The following is a 12,543-nucleotide window of genomic DNA, read 5'->3' as shown; positions in this document are numbered from 1 at the left end:
TCATATTTAAATTCTTGAAAATTTAAAATCAGAAGTCCTGTCAAAACCATTTGTAGCAACTGTAAAGTAACTACCCAGGTGTAGGGAGGGTTAATGAAAGGAGTAAAATCGGCCCTCAAATTTATGTCTCGGAATCAAACAAATCACTTCTAACTTTTTTAGTCACTTAGGTCCATAAACTTGTGTCTCGAGTCAGATAAGTCACGCGTTTGATGTATAGAGATTATGGATTATTTGATCCCGTGACACAAATTTTGAATCTAAAAGTTAAAAGTAAGTTATTTAACTATGAAACGCAAGTTATGGGATCTAATTGATTGAAAAGGTAAAAAGTAATTTATTTGATCTTGAGACACAAGTTCTATGGCCGGGTTGACTCTTTGCTTGAATTTAATTATAAAGCACACCTGAGATTTGCCTTAATATGTAATTTGATTCCTGTTGTTTAAAAATTAACATTGAGATATTTGTACTTTAGTAATCAGAATTGATTTAAGGAACACATGATGACTAAACTGTAAAGAAAAATGAAAACTCAAAATTATCAATTTTCAAAGGCTTAATCACCAAAAAAACCCTCACCTTTTAGACCCTTTTCAGTTGCACCCTGACGTTGCAATTTTGTCAGTTGCACCCTAATTCGCACATTTGGGTTTCAATTCCACCCTTAAAATCAAATTGGACTTTTTTCATTCGGGAAAAATTCATAAAAACCCTTATAAAGTACTCGTTTGAACTCTTTTTCACATAAATAAGTTAAAAATTGATGACTTATTTTAACTTTTTTCAAATGAAAAAGAGATCAATTTAGTACTTGAGGGTGGAATTGAAAACCAAAGGTGCGAATTAGGGTGCAATTGACAAAATTGCAACGTCAGGGTGCATTTGGAAAGGGGCTAAAAGGTGGGGGGGTTTTTGGTGATTAAGCCATTTTCAAATAGTAGTTATAGAAAAGAAGTGAATTATAAGTATATATTAGTTCGATTGGAGAAAAAAATTATAGATTAAATAATTCAAATGTGTTAATATAGAGCCGAACTGACTGAATTTATGAGTTGAACCAAACTCATAAATTTAAATTAATATAGAAATGTATAATAATGTAATATCTATTTTGATTTATTTAGGTTTTTAATTTTAAAAATTGAAATAAATTATTAAAAATAAGAAAAAAAGGTAAAACCGAATCGAACCAAAAAAACAAACCAAACTGAATGGAACAGAAAATTCATATATATGTTAGATTTGATATAGGCAAAGCAAAGATCCATTTTAAATACATCAGAAAAAGAATAATATATGCTCTTGTTTATTTATTTTTCTTACATCAGCTACTTGTACAAAAAATAATAGTCTCATTACATTGGTCAGGGAGAAAAAAACATCCTTCCCTTCTACATACAAAATTATCTGCTAAAATTAACTCAGAAAAAAAAAGTTAAATTAAAATCAGAAGGAACTTCTAATGTAATGCAAAATTAATGCTGAACAAACCCCACAAGATCATGATCCCAGATTGAAGATTTTGTATAGCCACTTTACAACTCTCTATATCAGCAAACTTAATGCATGGATTGATTCTGAAGTGCTCGTGTTTAATCTGCACGTGGCAGCAAGAAACTAAATCCTGAATTTTCACGGATTAGAGGCGGAGGTTCAACATCAGCTATGTCGATTTGTTCCATTGACTTGGATAAGTCATCCACTGAAAATGGAATGCTGCAACAGGAAAATGAATAAGGGACCTTGTGAGTTAAAATGATATCATCAATTAGCCTTGAAATATAACAGGAAAATGAAGAATTTGCTCGAGAGTTCGAACCTTGAATCGTCATCTAACAGGAAAGAACTACTAACGGCGTTATTGGAATCTTCTGTCATCAGCACCCTCATATTGGATATAACCTAGAGAAAACCATTCAGTTGAGAAAATCCAGCAGTCATTTTGTGCTTCAGCAGATATAATGAAATTGCTGAAGAACTTACTTCTGATGACACACTGTGGGTTCCATACTTGTCGTCCCAGTACATTGTACTTATCCGGTAAAGCTGCTGTATACTGAGAACCTGCAATAAGAACGAATAATTAGATCCATTACAATGTGGCAAATATGATCATTCACGAGGAATCATATTTCTCTCAATATCTATTGATATGTATCACTCACCGGACACAGGTCGTGGCTTATTTCGTCTAACGTTTTCTTTGGTTTTTGATGTATGACCTACACCAAAATGGTAAAAATCATGATTTCTGTTACTTTAAATTTCATGTCATAACTTGTAATATTAAAGAACTGATAAATAGATTATAATAATAATAGAAAAATACCAGAAACCCGATTGCTTGTCTTATATGCTTGAGTTCATCCCATGCTGAACCTGCATACTGCATTTATAAAAGATAGTTAGCCAGAAAATGTGTAATTGTCTACGCTACAGGCTGAGCGTCTAAATAGGAGCGGACGAAGTACCTCATCTGTCGCCTTGTAACACCAATGTTCCAGTTCAGCCAATCCGGCTTTAACATATTCACCATTGCTAAATGAACAGCATTCTCGCCTTAGTAGAAGACTGCAAAGGAAGAGTATAGGCAAACTAATAAGCAAATTGTTCGGGTTCGAGCCATGCTATAATTTCAAATTAAGAAGCAACCGGAATAGAAATGTAACAATGAGTACCTGTTGAATAGTTGAACATTGATGAACGAAAAGATTTGTGTGAACACCTTACGAACTAAAAATGGTGGTACCTGAAAAGGATACAAATGAAAATTAATGGAGAAAAAAGTATTTTTACTATGTGGATTACGCTCATATAGTGTCATGTTCAATTGTTCACTACATCTTTTTTCGTTGAAAAATTAAGAGGAAAAGGCAGTTTTCTAGCTATCTGATTTCATCTCTCAAAGCAAGTTGGCTTAAAATCTGATTTGCAAATTGCCAGTCTGCAGTTTCATAGACTACAGCATTTATAAACTTGCAATGGAGGAAACAGAAAGAAGTTTCACTTACATGGTTTGCTTTCAAAGTGTTTAAGAAGTTTCCAAGGCTCTTCACAATCCCTTGCCAATGAGCAATCAATGCTTGCTGGGCTGCCGTATTAGCAACTGAACGTACTCCCTTAACTAAGCTTGCTCGGGATGTTCTTGGTGCCTATGTTGATCATAATTTAAGTAGATAGTTATTTAGGTAACTCAAAACAAATTATGGAAAGAAATGAAGAAGGACTGTTTCACGTAACAATTTTGTTATTTGTACTACATGTATCATCTACCTGGATGCACAATCCAAGCAAAGGAGAAATTTCTTTCTTCAGATTATCTCGAATCATTCCGTAAATTTTTTCTACATATGCTGTAAGCTGCTGCTTGAACAGCAAAGCTGGGTATTTGGCTTCAACTTGCCGCAAAGTGTCTACTCCTCCGTTAATGCTGCCATTGATCAAGGAAAGATTGACTCCTTGTGGAGCTCCTCGGAAACTCTAAACAAATTTAAGGAAAAAAAAAAGGACTCCCCTAAATTAGTTAAATATGAGATCTCTCATTACACTCCAGAACAGAAGAAAATATTATGCACTTATGTTTACCTGTGTCATTCTTCCAAACAAAGTAGCTGATGATGATCGCCGACGTTGAGGAGCCATTCCTGCCGCACCACTTGCCTTCAATGTCCGTTGCAGTAGCAAGAGAAGTGTTGATGCGTTGGATAACCAGTACGCTAATACATCATTGTTGTCCTGGTTCTGATATCCAAACGACAATATTATGTTAAAAGAGTCAGATTTTTTTATTTTTTTTTAGGTAGAAGAAAAAAACATGGATACTATTATATTAATGCTAACATGTAAGGTTTAGCATCTCAAACCTCAATAGAATTGCCTATGGTCTGAATTATCCTGTCAAAGACGCTAGTCCTCTCAACTTCAAATGATCTCCACTGCAAAAGGCATTTGTATATGATACATGCAGCAGTTGGTCTATTCCCTGAAAACCCTAGATGTTGTGCAATACAGCGAATGAGCAACTCCTGGTTCTCCTGTTGTTTTTCATTTAGCGATTTTTGCGGTTTGTCATCTACTTCAGACATATCCCTGTGGTTTACTGAAGCGCTATGCAGCTCCTGATCCATTTAATAAGTACAAAAACTCAGAGAGCACTTGAAGTGACTGAAAAATGGAAAATTCTGGTTTTTATTTGGACATTATTGTGTCCTCTTAAAGAAACTATGCTTACCAAGCTTGCCTTTGCTTCCATTGGAATGTGACTTTCAGCACGCTGCCAAGCATCAAGGATTTAAAAGCTTAGGTCTTCTTGGGTAAAAGTAGAAGTAATTTTAAAGTTAAATATGTCAAATTCATCAAATTAAAGCACCTGCATAATTGATCTGGAGCGTCCTGAGAGGAACTTATTAGGTGCCATGGACACAGCCTGTTGCCGCAAAACTTGATTCTCTGATTCTAAATTGGAAAGCTTCTCTTCTAGCCTAATACAAAATTATAAGAGCTGGTTACTTACATATGAAATTTTGTAAATAGAGCAACTTTTCAGCCCAAAATATCATACTAGTTATAATTCACTATTTACTAATAACTATATTTCGGCACAAAAGTACATGACATCAAAATGCATAGCAGATGTACACTACCTCTGCAAAGATTCCTGAAGCTGCTGAACCTTTTTCTCTGAATCTTCTAATTTTTTCTGTTTCTCCTCACTGGATCCTTGGGCTTCATTGTATTTCTTTCTGTGTTCATCAGCTCTTTGTTTCTCAGAATCCAATGATGCCTATTGGTGCAAAATACGAAAGCCAAAATCAACTATATGAGATTTCAATTTTCTGCAGAATCATTCCATTTCTTAGTTTCTTTTTCAACTTTGAAAAAGAAGCATTGTTCCAACAAGGAGTAAAATACATCCTGTAAAGAAAGGATTTTGGTATTTTATATTTGATTCAGTAACTTGACTGCAACTAACCTTAAGGTTTTCAACTTCTTCAGTTAGAGACTCGATTTTCTTGGTATCTTCAATAAGTACTTGAGTTTCTTTAATAACAGGAGGTGCTTCTTCAATAGCTTTCTTAGCAGCCTCTCGTTCCTCTCGTTCCTTTACTAGCAAAGTGTTTGATTCTTCTATCTTCTTATGCATTTCTTCGATTGAATTCTGAAATTTCGCTGCTTCCTGTGTTTTTGCCTCTTCCAGGTCAGTCTGCATACATGGTTTAAAGCTTTCCGCATGAGTATGTAATCATCAACCATTATATATAAGCAGCACTACATTTCAGAGACGCAGAATATGACAAATATTATCATTGAAAAATGCCAAGAGAACACAATTTACCCTTAATCGCTTTTCCAGCTGCAAACGCCAAGTGAGTTCCTCTACTTGTTTCTCTAGCTTATTTTTTGCTTCTTTTAATGCACCTGTTTCCCTTGCTTCCTGCAGAGAATTGGAAGCAAATGTCATTGCAGTTTAAAATAGGGAGTATTTTACAAAGAAAGAGAAACCATGCAAGAATATATGTAGGCATTCTGTTCTGACCAACTCCACTCTTTGAATGACAGAACAATGGCTTGAAACCAATGCACTCATTGACACTATTAATGATCGGTAGATAAGAATCGTTTAGGACTCTTTAGAAAAATGACTAGGCCGTACTAACCATTTTAAGCTTCCTAAGCTCCTTCCTGGCAACTTTCCCTCTCCATCTGGTTTGCGAGACAATTACTCCTCTGTTGAGCCTCTTGTAGTACGAAAAAGCTTTATGACAACGCCAACGAGTCTGCACTTTGTTATTTCAAGCAAATGATTAGTTTTTTTTGACAACCAGATATACCACGTTGAGTAAGGAATGTAATGTATTCAAGAACAAAACCTGAATAATAATTGCAGCTTTACTTTGCTTCCTAAATCTAAATTCCTTACGAGCGGCTAATGCTCTTAAACTCGTTTGGAAGAGAAGCGCCGAGGCGTGGAGTTTCTTGTAGGATTTTCTGGCTTCATACTTGCGTACATGCTTCTGAATTTTCAGAGCAGAAGCTTCCCTTCTCAGGTCCTCAAACAGTTTGCATGCTAGTCTTCCTATATTTATATGAATTTGACAAGAGAAAAGTTTAGCATGGAAGCTGATAGCAGTTGCAATTGAAAAAAAAAATGAACAACAGATCTGTCTATGATCTTGTACGACGAATCACCTCTCCATACTGCCTGAACGAATATGGTAGCCTTTCGCAATGCGAAAAACCTTTTACGAGCACAGTGAGTTCGTACGCGGCGCTGGATAGTTTTTGCTGCATTGCTTAGGACCTCAGTTCTCCGTGCATCTAGTTCAGCCATTTGACCGGCCCTTAAGAATACCTTTGTTTTGCCTATCTGGAAGCGATTTCAGGGTTATTCAACAAGTGACTTTCAACGAAATGCCTATAGCTGAATGCATGAACCTTCCTTTTTTGACACATTTACACTGACCAGGCATAATATGCAACAAATTCCATTCATATTCCATTTTAATTGCTAACACAATTTCAAATGATCAGGCTATCAGACATATTAAAGGAAGCAAAGAAGCTTCTGTATTACCTGGAATCCTTGAAGCCCCTTCTTTTCCAGAATCTTTTTGCAAGCAACCTTTTCATCATAGCTGCTCATAATAGTTTACAATGAATAAATACACAAACATTTGTGCATATTTAGCAAAGTTTAAGAACAAATTCAGTCTGGTTGAACTTTTCAAGTCAGCTTATTAAAACCTATCCTCCGACAAGGTACTTACTTTCCTTCCAAAGCCTCAGTAGCAAGAAGCCCGAACCGATTTATAAATTCAAAGAAAGGTTTTCGAGTAGGGTATCCAGCACAACTGATTCTGATTGCTTCTAAAACACCCTGTATGGACAAGCAGACGAGAGATATTAACCAATCAGTAGTAAGAATCAGGCTTAAGTTGTTTGGTTTAGAGCAAAATGCTAAAATCGTACTTACACCACATCGCAGTTGTTGCATGATGTTGACATTTTCAAATATGGCAGGTTTGAGCAAGTTGTTTGGCTTTACACATCTAATATAGTGAGGTTCAGTAGAGCTTAATGTTTCCATCAGTTGCTGTAGTTGAAGCTGCACCATTTATGATATGGAACATTAATATTTTTCAGTTGTGAGAATAGACAAACCCGTTGCAATAAGAGAAATGAGACTGTATGGTAAATATGTGTATATAGGATTACTAAACATGCCTCGTAAGAGAAAAACTGCAACTATTGTCTATAAACAACAGAAAGAAAATTGCCTTAAAACGAGAACCAATTGACGAGAACTTGGAAGATTTGCTTGTCTCATCTGGCAGTTGAGGGAAAAGGCCTGCTACAAATGGACATGTAGAAACACTCAACAAATCCTGATGTTCAGGAACCACGTAGTCTTTGTTCTTATCCAAAAAATGGTCAGATTGATACAAGACCTGGAGAAACAAAAAAGAATAAACTGATCAGGACCTTAAGAAAAAAGTAAGGAACATAATGTGGACGTATTAGCAGATCATGCAGCACAATGTTATAGAAATCATACCTCTCCAGCATAATGAGCAACTGTAAAATCTGTTCGGGACAATTTTGGTTTGATGAAACGCTTGTGAGCTTTAAATGTTTGATATAGCTTGTTCGAAAATGTTTCATGTGTTGACTTCGGGAACATGCTGCAAAAACAAGGTGGGAAAGCATTAAGTTGAATGATAAAACTGATCTGATCAACAAGTTAAAAGCTTTTATTAAGAATTAATAGGCTGAAGGTAGTCTGAAGAAAAACTAAGCAAATAATAATTAGCAGATATAACAATGTTCTTTGAGAAGTATAAAAAAAAGTCAAGTAAAAAAAACTAGATTTATCATACCAAGCTTCATCAAGAAGTGCAATTATGCCCCCAGGTTTCTGCAAGATACGGAGATAGGAAAAATGTAAATACTTCGAGTACTAACTAAGTAAATTCAAAGCAGGTACAAAAAAAAAAGTAAATTCAAAGCACAGAATGAACATAAAATCACCAGAAGTAATGGAAATGTAATGCATCCATAGTCAGGGATATGAACTATGGGATATTATGCTCAAGGACTAGTATTTAATGTGGAAGCAGAGGAATAACCTTTTCAATAAGATCTAAAACATCTTGATTATCAACAAACTCAATATAACTCCAATCGATTTGTTCTTTAGTATATTCTTCTTGTTCCATTTTGAATACGTGCTGAAAGTCATTGCGAAAGAACTTGAGATAAAACGTAATGTAATTAATAATATTATCTAAGTGGAGGACATGATGTGTGATAATTACCTGGTTGAAATGCTGCTGCAACTTCTCATTTGTGAAATTAATACAGAACTGCTCGAAACTGCAGCAGCAAGAATATAAATTGCAAACTTTATGAGCAGTTTTCAGCAGTAAATAGAGGAGAATAATATCTGCATCGTTTTCGAATACATATTTTTATGCAGTTTTGTTACCACATACCTGTTGGTCTTAAAGCTTTCAAAGCCATAGATATCAAGGACTCCAATCAGACAATTTGAATTATGATCTTGTCCAATGGAGTTATTAATTGTATCCACAAGCCTAACCATAAACAGACGAACAATTAGCATTATGCTAGTATTAAAACTCTTATCTTAATTGTACTTGTCAGGATTAATTAATTAATTATTATATGTCTAAACAAAATTGTCTTACCAGTCAAACAACCGTGAATAAATTGTCTTAGCTAAACCATCTCTGCTAACTGTTGCACTTTGAGGATCCAAACTTCGCTTAATAACCTCCTCAGGCGTGATCATAACACGCTTGCATAATGCATCTTCTAAGCCTACAGGATCACACCTGAAACAAAAACAAAAGTCTGCAGTTATCTCTATAAAACCAAAAGTATTAAAGCATCATTACGCCGGTGGTGTGAAAATAGAACTCCTACATGAGTAGTTCTGCTGTCATTTTAAGATGAAATTTGGCCTGGTCATTTTTCGGTACTGATGAATCAACCTCCTTTCCCTTAGTAAACTCAATATTGCCGAGATGAAGGATGGCAGCAACAACTCTGAAAATTGCATCCTGTGTGAGAGAAAGAGAGTAAGATGCTTGTCCTACTTTTACATTGGCAGTCAAAATCATGCTTGTATGCAGGCTGTACCTGTTGCTTTGCAGTTATTCCAACTATATCCATAGCTCTTCTCGTGGCTAGGTAATCATGGGCGTCATTTACACCAACCAGTTCATAGCAATTCGACTGGTTAAGATAGTGAAACGATTTTGGGTTTCCCAACTTATACTTTTCAATTTCCTGACAATACCAACTATTTTAGCAACAAGTTCATCACATGGATCAAATCAAAAGTTCCCGTTTCAAAAAGTTACCTCTTGTGGTGCAGCACAAAGAAGGTAAAAGCAATGGTAGTTGCGCTCGGGATCAGAAACTTGGCAAACACGAGATCTCTCTAAAAGGTAGGTTCTGATGGCAGCTCCTGAAATTCTTCCTTGCTTATCAAACTGGATCTCAACAAATTTACCAAAACGGCTGCACCAGTATTAATTGCAGGAGAACATCAATGTCAAATGACCAACACATCCCATCAATGAAATGTTTAGAGGCTGATTACATGAGATTATGGTTCATCATTTTAGAAAATTTTAAAAAAACTTTGTGCAGAAAATTTGTTTATCATCTCTTATAGGTTTAATGCATTGACTGGGAGGAGATTAGAGTTGACATTTCCTTGATCGAAGTGAAATGTCTCACCTGGAATTATTATTTCTAACCGTTTTAGCATTCCCAAAAGCTTCAAGGACTGGATTGGACTGCAAATTATATAAAAACCTTGTCAGAGTTCATATGAGAAACAAAAGGGTCGTCATGCATAATATCAATACTAAGAACAAAAGCCAAATTTGATAACATACTTCAAGAACTTGCTGTTCAACTGTTCGTCCTTCAGTAGCTGCTCGACCACCTAAAAAGGCAAGGTACCTCATAAGCATTTTTGTGGTCTCAGTTTTACCTGCACCACTTTCACCACTGACCAAAATGGCATTGCTTTTCCGTTCGTTGATCATTGCCCTGTTTTTAGTAAAGCATTGCAATTGAGCGTTCATATCTTAAAAGAAGGTAATGAGACCCAAGATGGTAAAAGGAATAACCTGTATGCAACATCAGCTACTGCAAAAACATGAGGACTTAGCTCTCCAAATGGTGCTCCTTTGTATTGTTGCATCATATGAGCATCATAGATATGAGGCAGTCTTTGAAATGGATTAATGGCAATAAGAATATTTCCAGTGTATGTCTGAGACAAAAATAAGAATTACATGTTATTGAATGGATCATTGAGGCAAAAAGTTACAGTAGCTTTCGATTATTATCAAGCTTGGAAAAGTAAACTTACATAGATTTCATTGAGTTCATATCTGGTTTTTAGATTCTCCAGAACTCCAGGCTCATGCAAATAAGAAAGCTTTGTCATATCATCAACCCCGCCAGAAGGCGCTTCCATGTCTTTGGGATAAATTTTCGACAAGGCAGCCGTAACCTTAAATTTTACCGATAATAGGAAAGACAAATTCAGAAAACAGGATAAATGAAAACAATATTTCATAGGGTTAGTTTGAACTTTGAACCACGTTCGGCATACTATATATATTCAAGCATGAACCAAATAATATGAAAGCTTGTAGAGTCCAAAAGTTGCAATATTTCCTAAATTTATTAGCAGAATGTACCTTTTTCCCAGCTGAAGTCTCAATTTCAGCATCTTTTCCAGTAATCTTTAACACCTGCCCATCCATCCAGGCCAGGGCCGAGTCTTCGACCCAGACATGAGAACCTTCAATGATATTCACTGTAGTTCCCTGCAGAAGCATGCACCAAGCATTACTCTACTGTTTACTTAAAACTAAAGGGTAACTACAAAAACAAAATTATCGCCACATGGTGCTAATTCGTAACATTTTCAGCATTTCTGTCAAGTTAAGTTGCACGTAAAGTTTTGAGTCCAATGTTTCGGAGTTCTATTTCCAATTTTTTGGAATGCTCGAAACTTAACGTTTTCTATTTCAGCATTTAGTTTTCATGCTACATAGTTGTCAAGTTATACTTTATTATAAACTATTTCAAGTGAGTGGTAAAAAGATAGTACCTTCCTTCCTGTCTAGAATTGCTCATTTAGTATATGATCTATGATCTAAAACATCTTAAATGAAATTACCATCTATCCTAATTAAATCTTACTACTTAATCACCAAAATATTTAACACAATAACCATCAGATTCTTCCCCATTTCCTGATACGAATCTTAGCAGTGCAATTTCACTTCTTTTCATGCAAAATTGGAATCCATTAAAAGTAAATCACGGGCAACAATTACAAATTACCGGTAAGAAATAAAAAAAAGTTCAATGGTACAATTTAAAGCATTAATTCACGTACCATTTTATTGGGGATTTTGAATCCAAGCTAAGCTGGTGATTAGACAAGTTCCATTTGCATAACAAACTTTTGAAATTGAACCGTCTTAATTATTTGTAGCTCTCGAAATTCTTCCACATTCATGATCCCATTGATCACACAAAAACTTAACATTGATCGATCATATACCCTTCCGAAAACGGACGTGGATCAAAACCTAACGATTCAGGGTATGTAAAAAAAAATACAGCCCAGCGATTGAATCAGTACAAGAAATGAAACCCAGTAAAAGAAAATGTGAAGGAAAAGGAAAAGAGTAAATGTTTGGAGTGAATGAAGGGTATGGAAGGGAGAGAGAGTCATGAAAAAGGGCCGTTGAGTTCGGTTTTAGTTCCCTTTGCTTTCGCGCCAATTTGTGGTTTGTGTTTAATCACTGCCCAAGTCTTTCTCTCTCTTCGGACTTGTTTTTCTCTCTCTAATTTCTCTTCTTATTCTTCTATAGGCCCTTGAGCTATATTATAATTAACAGTTTGGTATCCCATATTTCAAAAGTTTATTTAGTGGTCCTTCAGTTTTAATTCCATTAACTAAGAGATCTTTCTGGTTATTTGAGGGATCAAATCGTTTAACGGATTAAAACTCGGATACTAAATCGTTTATAAGTGAGGGACTAAATCGTTTAATAAAATTAAAAGAGAGGGATTAAATCATTCACAAAATTAAAAGTGGGTTGCCAAATCGTTTTAAAGTAAATGTTAAAATTAATGGAGAAACCTAATAGTTAACAGAAACCATTAAATAGACTTTTAAAATAAGGAGTACCAAACTATTAATTATGGTATACCTTCCTGTAATTTTCTCTACAAAAAAATACTCTTAATCAATTAGAACTGGCAAGTGTTACGTTAATTGATTTTGATGTATAGATTTAGAGACCATGATAACTCTCTCTTTGTTTATTAATGTCTAAGTATACAATCAACAAAGGGTGAACTCGAGTCAGACTCTGAAAATTATATCTCAGGATTAAATAAATTATTTTTAATTTCTTTTTAGTTTATTATATTTTTAAATTTATATTTTAAGGTCAAATAAATTATTTTAAACTT

General features: G+C 35.0%; 1 protein-coding gene across 2 annotated transcripts; it reads right to left on the bottom strand.

Moving 5' to 3' along the window:
* Positions 1-1,266: 1,266 nt before the first annotated feature.
* LOC126674536 (myosin-11) lies at positions 1,267-11,886 on the bottom strand. 2 transcript variants are annotated; one of them, XM_050368997.2, is made up of 38 exons: positions 11,456-11,886; positions 10,749-10,877; positions 10,415-10,558; positions 10,170-10,315; positions 9,933-10,089; positions 9,772-9,830; positions 9,390-9,549; positions 9,166-9,315; positions 8,950-9,086; positions 8,712-8,858; positions 8,496-8,597; positions 8,319-8,376; positions 8,130-8,231; positions 7,881-7,918; positions 7,559-7,685; positions 7,281-7,451; positions 6,977-7,108; positions 6,771-6,880; positions 6,578-6,638; positions 6,193-6,370; positions 5,874-6,079; positions 5,661-5,780; positions 5,339-5,437; positions 4,976-5,206; positions 4,647-4,786; positions 4,373-4,484; positions 4,235-4,276; positions 3,867-4,121; positions 3,589-3,744; positions 3,277-3,483; positions 3,015-3,155; positions 2,682-2,752; positions 2,475-2,574; positions 2,333-2,389; positions 2,169-2,225; positions 1,987-2,067; positions 1,823-1,905; positions 1,267-1,719 (listed from the first exon to the last, which is right to left on the bottom strand). In XM_050368997.2, the coding sequence occupies exons 1-38, from the start codon at positions 11,456-11,458 to the stop codon at positions 1,596-1,598; spliced, it is 4,593 nt and encodes a 1,530-aa protein (XP_050224954.1). In that variant the 5' UTR covers positions 11,459-11,886; the 3' UTR covers positions 1,267-1,595. The 2 variants fall into 2 exon arrangements, with proteins under 2 accessions (XP_050224954.1, XP_050224953.1); XM_050368996.2 differs by lacking the exon at positions 11,456-11,886 and having other exon boundaries at positions 10,749-10,889.
* Positions 11,887-12,543: the final 657 nt, after the last annotated feature.

This window comes from Mercurialis annua, linkage group LG3 (assembly GCF_937616625.2).
Source record: "Mercurialis annua linkage group LG3, ddMerAnnu1.2, whole genome shotgun sequence".
NCBI lineage: Eukaryota > Viridiplantae > Streptophyta > Magnoliopsida > Malpighiales > Euphorbiaceae > Mercurialis > Mercurialis annua.
Note: the sequence above shows the minus strand (reverse complement) of the source record. Positions and strands in the feature narration are given on the sequence as shown.

What these genes read in the sequence shown, in the direction of transcription:
- LOC126674536 (XM_050368996.2), bottom strand. Translation starts at nt 10,889, where the DNA reads ATGCTTCTGCAGGGAACTACAGTGAATATCATTGAAGGTTCTCATGTC. An exon ending in AGGGGCTTCAAGGATTCCAG is followed by an intron (nt 6,371 to 6,577) that starts GTAATACAGAAG and finishes AATCGCTTCCAG; the next exon opens with ATAGGCAAAACAAAGGTATT. An exon ending in CCCACAGTGTGTCATCAGAA is followed by an intron (nt 1,906 to 1,986) that starts GTAAGTTCTTCA and finishes GGTTTTCTCTAG; the next exon opens with GTTATATCCAATATGAGGGT.